At 40.8% G+C, this 7,198-nt stretch overlaps 1 protein-coding gene across 2 annotated transcripts in view; it reads right to left on the bottom strand.

Annotated features, from left to right (window-relative positions):
• Positions 1-75: 75 nt before the first annotated feature.
• The window catches only part of CHN1 (chimerin 1), a 29,949-nt gene continuing 22,826 nt past the window's right edge, over positions 76-7,198 (bottom strand). The window contains exons 3-8 of one of the 2 annotated variants that reach the window (XM_009082263.1): positions 5,843-6,016; positions 5,067-5,144; positions 3,774-3,911; positions 2,748-2,853; positions 998-1,207; positions 76-908 (exon numbers count right to left, since the gene is read on the bottom strand). In XM_009082263.1, the coding sequence (XP_009080511.1) occupies positions 1,036-1,207; positions 2,748-2,853; positions 3,774-3,911; positions 5,067-5,144; positions 5,843-6,016 (668 nt within the window). In that variant the 3' untranslated portion in view covers positions 76-908; positions 998-1,035. Of the gene's footprint in view, positions 1,208-2,747; positions 2,854-3,773; positions 3,912-5,066; positions 5,145-5,842; positions 6,017-7,198 lie in introns of both variants that reach the window. The other variant, XM_009082262.1, reaches the window with a different exon arrangement.

Raw genomic sequence — 7,198 nt, 5'->3', positions numbered from 1 at the left:
TGACAATACTTTTTTTGGTTTGTTTAAGAGTTCTGAAGTATTTTTGAGAGGCATCTTGGACGATGAAGAAAGAAATTTTCATAGCAGAGAGGAATTTGTGGGAACCTTAGCAACGTGTCAGGCTCCAAAGTATTTAGATCAGAATGGTCTTGTCAAAACCAGTAAAACTCTAACTCACTTCTTTAAAGTCAGAGGCTGTTTGGGGTTAAAGTGCCAATGTAAAAAATGAAACAAATGGTATTTTTGAAATATGTTCATTAAGTAAAAATAAATAGCTTAAGGTTAGAGTTCTAAAAGCAAAATTTAATAAATTAATATATGCATGCCAGATAAAAATACAAAATTACAATTGAAATAGCAATAATAATAAAGGAACACTGTTCAGTATTGCAGATTTCACTGCAACCACCATAAACATCATGGAGAATTGCTTAAAGTAACACTTAAAGTACAACTTTGTTTCTGTTAAAAACAAATTACTATATGATGAAAAAATGGAAAGAAACCCAAGAAGAAATCAGCCCCAAAAGTGGAAGAGAATATGAAATGTCAATAAATGGCCATAGGCTCCATTTCACATAAGTCTGCCTTCTTTTTAGTATCAGAAACCAATTACATAGAACAAAAAAGCAAATTCACAACAGGTTTACACGGAGAAACATGCTGAATTACAATCACAAACTATCCAGAACAAAGATGCTGCACCAGTTCAGTTGTTTTCTTCATGGAATGAGTCTCACCAGAACAGGGAGAACAGGGAGCAAATCATGCAATAGCTTTAGGCTTTTTGTTTTTTATTTTAACATGATAAACACCCAGGATTACTAGTACTGGAAAGTATGTGTTAAACTTTTTCAACATCAGCTGAATGGCACTACAGAAATGACAAAGAGTTCCTTCATTTTTATCTTGAATACATCGAAAGCCCTAGCAAATATGGAATTCAGCGACAAGAGCCATTAAATTACTTTAAAATATTCCTTCATCCATAGAACACTGTTGCTTCCTTTTTTTATTACAAAACCCCCAAAATATTCAAAATAAAATGTCTTCATTTTTTATAAGCATCTCCACCACAAGTCTCTGATAACGGATGTCATTCAACGCAGCCATCGCATCCAGCTCTGGCGCTCTCATAAGAGTTGGTCCAAAAACTATGCCCAGGTTCTCTGCACTCATCAGATTTTCCTTTTCATGGAGTGTTACTCTGAAAAAAAAAAGAAGAGACAATGATTTTCATATTTCTTCTGGGCCAAACTATGCTTGGACATGTTGAAAACCAGGGAAACTGGACAGAAATGTGTTCCTTGCCCCAAAGCCTAGGAGAGGCTAGAGAGACTCCAGCAGCACACATATGGGAGTGGCAGGTGAAACACCCAGAAGTAAGTAAAAGCAAATGCTGTGTAGGTTTGTTGTGAGTCAGTGTCTCTGTCCTCCTGCCATGCACACAGACCATGCTCACTCGCACTGCGTGAACAAATCCTTTGGTATACAACAAGTAAGGCCTCAACATTTTTTCTTTTATTTTTCCCTCTCTGCCTTAATTTTTATTTCAGACCAAGTCAGACTGAGGTTACCAAGCTGCTTTGTCTCCAGGCTGTAAATAAATTACCTGAATTCAGCAGCAAGGCAACAGCCTGTCGAGCATGACACCTCCTTTCAGCAAAAGTATTAAAACAGTCTAAACAGAGTGAATTTTGACACCCTTCTACCTTATCATTTACCTATACCAGAAATATGACGTGCAAAAGCAACTTCCTAACTAGAGCAGCAATAGCTGCTCTTGAACAGGGTGAGGAAAAATTAACTTCACAAGCTGTAAGGTGGGTTTTTTTGTTCCTGTGTCTCTCATCTCTGTGTCTGTTCTGAAACATCCATTAGAAATGTCATTGAAATAGATGGACAAATCAGGCAGAAACTCTGGAGCTGAGTTTTGCCTGAGGCACTCAGCAGAGTCAACATATTCCTACTTGTAGAATAACTACAAAAGGAAAAAAGCAGAAGAGAGTTTAAAATAAAGTATTTTTCTAAAGAAAGGGAATGATTCTTATATATTGACAATAGGTTCATGCTACTCAAGAAACTAAAATGGATACTCTAACATGCAACACTGTTTTTTCCCCTGCTTTCCTGAAAGAAATAGAACCTGTGCTGTTGTACTGGATATTCATCCATCAGACTCTCTTTAACAATTTTTTAGCCTACTAACCAACTTCAGTCATGTCTTGGGGAGCAGGAGAATTCTCAGACAGAACTTATGCCCCTAGAGTTTTGAGAAGGCAGCAGGTGGAACAAGAAGCTCCTCAGTGCTGGACCAGAGCTCACTGGCTGGAGGGACAGTTAACATTGTGCCTAATCAGACTTCACGGAGAAAGACACCATCTATAGCCATTAAACTGTGTTAGTCCCTTGCCCAGGGAGTGACTTGTCACTCCCAGAGGTATGAATGGCTTTTTTAACCAAAAATATTCACTGTAACCTTAAATACAGAGCAAATTTGTTAGGCAGATGACTTTTGTCCTTCAAAACTGTGGGGTTTGTTTACTTATTTCCTGTAAGTGCTTTGCAATTGCTTTAACAGGGATAAACACCTGAGTTTGGCAATTTGGTATTATGCACACCACCACTCCCCACCACAGTCCATCTCCAGGATTTGGTGGGCTTTTCTTAGGCTTTTCTGGAGGTGTTAACATGGACTTGGCTAAAAATAAGTTTGGCTTGGAGTTCTTTCCAGCTATTCCACCTACCTCTTCAGATGTGCCATGAGATACCGTAACGTTTCACAGTGTGCAGGTGGCAGAAGTTTCAGTGCCTCATGGAGAATTTCCAGCTGTTCATCCGGATCGGTGGTTTCTGAAAGACAGAAGTTCAACTGTCACCACATGTGCAGCCAGAATTCACACACAAAAAGACAGCTGGTGGCCTGCAGAGGAGATAGGGTCTCACAGCTCTGCTGGATTACTCACGGTGGAGGATTTGCCTGACTGAAGAGGTGCTCAGAGCACCATCAGGACGTGACTGGTTTTGGACAAAGAAAACTCCCCAAAGCAAACTGCACTCCACCAAAAGATTCCCTGCAGCATACTAAAAAAATTCCTCTGGCAATCCTTGCTGACTGGACTAGTTTTACACAAATAATCTACAGGTGCAGCTCTGGGAGAGCAGAAGGTACTGGGAACTTTGCCATAAGTGCCTTTGGCTGTCTCCATACTCCTTGGAAAGAGCCTTCTCCAAAGGAGCACTAAGGCTGGCATCCAGCCCTTGCTTTCCACCCATGACTACCTCACACCTTTCCAGGTGTGGCTGGTGTGGCTACTACATTGCCAGGATGTTTGGGAGAGATGTTCCAGCTGGGCTTACTGCTGTGCTTGCAGATCCACTGTCTGCAAGGCCAGCCCTGAAGGTGGCCTTAGGATGGACAACTCCAGAAACAAGTGACATCTTATTTCTAAGCATTTCTGTACATCACCTCCTTTCTGGCAACATAGACCTAACAGACTTTAAATGCCACTGTCAAGTACCAGGGATTCATGCAAGACACACAAGCAATGTAATCTGTAAGGTGTGGTGAAAAGGAAGCATTCCTGGCAACAAAGGCAAAGCAAAATGTAACCATGATCATGTGCAGTGCATATTTACTCCTGCAGTCCTTACTAAACAGGGCATGCAGGGTAAGAGCTGATGGGATAGCTATTAAATGAATAGCAGTACAGCACAAAAGGAAGATGAAAAGGCTGAGAATGAAAACCAGGAACAAAATGTGTTGCACTTACTTGCAGACTCTATAAACTTTGGGTAGGCATCATATGTGATGAGTGGAATTGGCAAATCCCTGAAGTACAGTTTAAGTGCACCAGTGATAATATTGATATCTTCATACATATTCACAGAAATATCAGCTTTTTCCCCATCTGTGTGGAGAAGGCACTGACATTAAAGCCTTGGAAATGTAAACAGATGTAAAACGGCATTCAAAAGAAAAGTAGTAACTTGGTTAAGCAAACATTATTGAAAAGGACATGACTACACGTTTTGGCTTTTACAAGCACAATGAAGTTACTGGACTGTGAAATTCACTGTTTCAGGGTGAAAACCTCGAGCATTTTATAAAGAAACACATCCTTTCTTTGTTTCAAATACTGACCAAAAAATACAGGTTTTTTTTTTTAAGCCTGATCTAGCAGTATCTGTCTGGTATTAATGTGTGGATGTTTAGCTACTTCTGAACACATTGAGCTGCCAAACAACACATTTGTCAGCATTGAATGAGAAATCAGGGAAATATGGGAAAAAAAGTAAAAGTCAGAAAACCAACTTAGTCCACAGCCTCCCTATTTTATAGGAAAAACATGTGTTCACCATTTAGCTACAACACACTACCTACTCCTGACTGCAGCGGACACAGATCCAGAACTTGGCTTCTCCAGCACATCCCCACCCTGCTAATGCTGCAGAGGAGACAGATGTTGTCTGAATAGGTCCAGTCCTCTGGAGAAACAGGAAAGAGAGTTTCCAGCATGGATTTTGGCCTTGTTTTCTACTGGGACAGTAGGAGTGCAGCTGGAAAGTCTTTAATTTCCCCACTGCCTTTTCTCAGGAAGAAGAGTTCGTTCTCTTTTGACCTTCTTTTAGTCTGTAATAATTCAAACTTTGTTTGCACTATTGCATTCATCTTATTATTTTGGAGCTTTCATCCAGAAAGATGGATTTAAGTTGCACAGGCCTCTTAAGGCACTTCAGCACTCGACCTCTATCCCTCCCCCACCCCTCTGAGCATAGTTTTACTTGCAAACTAGGGCAGTAGTTCAGAAAGCTTTGTCCTTTCCTACACACATGGTTACTGGAGCACAGACACTGATGGAAGGAGAAAAGTAGATTTTTGTAATAAAGGCCAAAGTGAAGCTGATATGCTTTTCTGATGGGGAGTCTCCCCTCCTGCTAGCACAGCCGTAGGACTCCTTCAGACCACTGGTGCAGTGGAGCATGAGACAGACAGAGGCTGTGCAGAAAAGCTGTGTATATTTAATACATCAGCACAAAGTTCCAGCACGGAGGAAAGACCATACCTCTGTCAAATGCCATTTTGACATCTTCAATAAGATCACTAAATCCTGAGACTCTGTACAGTCCTTCGGAATTAAGACCTGCAATAAATATTTCAACAAGATTAAAATTAGTCTTGATTTTACTCTTTCCTTCCATGCAGTTCTTCCCTTGCCAGGTTTTTTCATTTAAGGCAGAAGCAGCAGCCATGTTTTAAAAGCCTCATCAGCTTTTTCTTTCAGAATGAAACCTTATCCTGGGTTTTTAACCCTGCCCCTTGTAGTAGCTGCCTTGTTATATCAGCACTGAATTATGTTTACACAAATTATTTCTGAGCTGAAGAAACATATTAAACCAATTAAAACTGATTTAAAAATAACTGAGATTAGCATACTTGATGATCAGTCATTATTTCAGAATGAAAACAAATATGCTAATTCTAGAAAGGGATACTCAGTGTGGGCTGAGGGAAAATATCAATACTAACTGCCTTTGTTTTACCACATTCTCTCACATTTTAAAATAAATATATTACTGGAAAGATAGGCACCAATATAGAACTATAAAGCAGCAACTGTCCATTAAGCAATTTCTAGCAGAATCTATAAAAGTTATAAATGGGTATGAACCATCAAATAATGCAAAGTATAAGATCAGCTGTGCGGGGTAATTGGCAGTCATAAAATGCCTTGTGCAAATCTGTTTTGAGCAATCATACATTCAGCAGAAACCCACATGACCCAGATCAATCTAAAGGGATTATCAGTAAAGCAACAAAAGCCCATTAACAATGCCTTACCTCTAGATTCAATTTCCCTAATGCACATATCTACTACCATTGGTCTCTTAGTGAAGTGTGCTTTGACTAGCGTGGTAAGGTCACAGCTGTACACCTTTTTGACATGCTTCAGGTCTGGCTTGCAGTCATTTGGGACCATCTTGGAACATTGCTTGTGCACATTTAAACCACAATCTGAGGGGAAAATGAAAAGATGATCAGGCTGGTGTTTGGTGAAAACGTATTGCAAGGTCAGTCCTGTGGAGTACCTATGGCTCCCGCAGGATCTGACCTCAGCTCGTCACTGTTACTTCTGTTGAGGGCTCTTAACCATCAAATGGGTGAGGTAGGGACAGCCCGGAATTAAGAAGGATTTTCTACCCAAGATATTCCTTCTACCCCTGGAAGTCCTTAATACAGAGTGCCAAACTTTCCATATGGTTCTTTTGAATCAGGAGCTAGGGTTAAATTATGTTCTCCACCACTATTACGTACATTGCTGTCACAATCTAACTTTCTTGCAAAGTTGCTGGGGATTTCCTAACACTTCCATCTTCAGTGTAGTCCTGGACTTTGGCACTTTAGACATCTCCTGGGGGAGATGAAGGTAGAAACCGGGTTATAACCAGGCTACAACCCCTAAGCCACATGCATTGGCAAGGCAGTGCCAAGACCTGAACCACTTCAGCTGGTTGGTGACTTCTTGCTACTGAACAATTGACAAAGGGCTTTGCTAAGTCGCAGTGGCTGCAATTGATGCTGTTTCACAGTGTTTCTGAAACAGTGTTGTAAGGCACCAAAATGATGGATCCTATTTACTTTAAAATGACAAAACCAAACAACTCAACAGTTTTCCTGTAAATATACTGAGAATGAGATTTAGTTTAAGTGAAACTTAATTGAAATCAGGTTATAGAAAAATATTTGTTCTGCCTAAACGCCACTCAGAACACAATGCTCATGGTTTGAGAAGGAAAAACCTGGGAAACCACCACCTATTGTACAATGAGGATGGGAAAAGCAATACAAAGCCCTTGAAGCTAAGCCCACACTGCAATCAGCACCGTGAGACAGCAGACCTCCAGCACTGCCCCCATGACTCCCTTTTCACTGTCACCTCTCCTGTTCTGCCATGCAGACCTACAGGTGCTTGTCAGGAAATAGCAACCAGCAGCACATCACAGTCAGGGTGGTTGCCATGCTCTGGCACGCTCTTAGTACACACTGTGACTCCAGTTCTGTAAGTGCTTCTGTACCTTGCTGCATTGCCACTCGGAGTCTCCCGGATTTCTGCACGATTAAGGGATGTAGCAGCTTGAAGGATCAATACACTTACGAAATTCTGTACTTTCTTCTCCCACTGCAGTACTGAGTATC

This window comes from Acanthisitta chloris, unplaced genomic scaffold (genome assembly GCF_000695815.1).
Source record: "Acanthisitta chloris isolate BGI_N310 unplaced genomic scaffold, ASM69581v1 scaffold36079, whole genome shotgun sequence".
Lineage (NCBI taxonomy): Eukaryota > Metazoa > Chordata > Aves > Passeriformes > Acanthisittidae > Acanthisitta > Acanthisitta chloris.
This window is presented reverse-complemented; position numbering and strand designations above follow the sequence as displayed.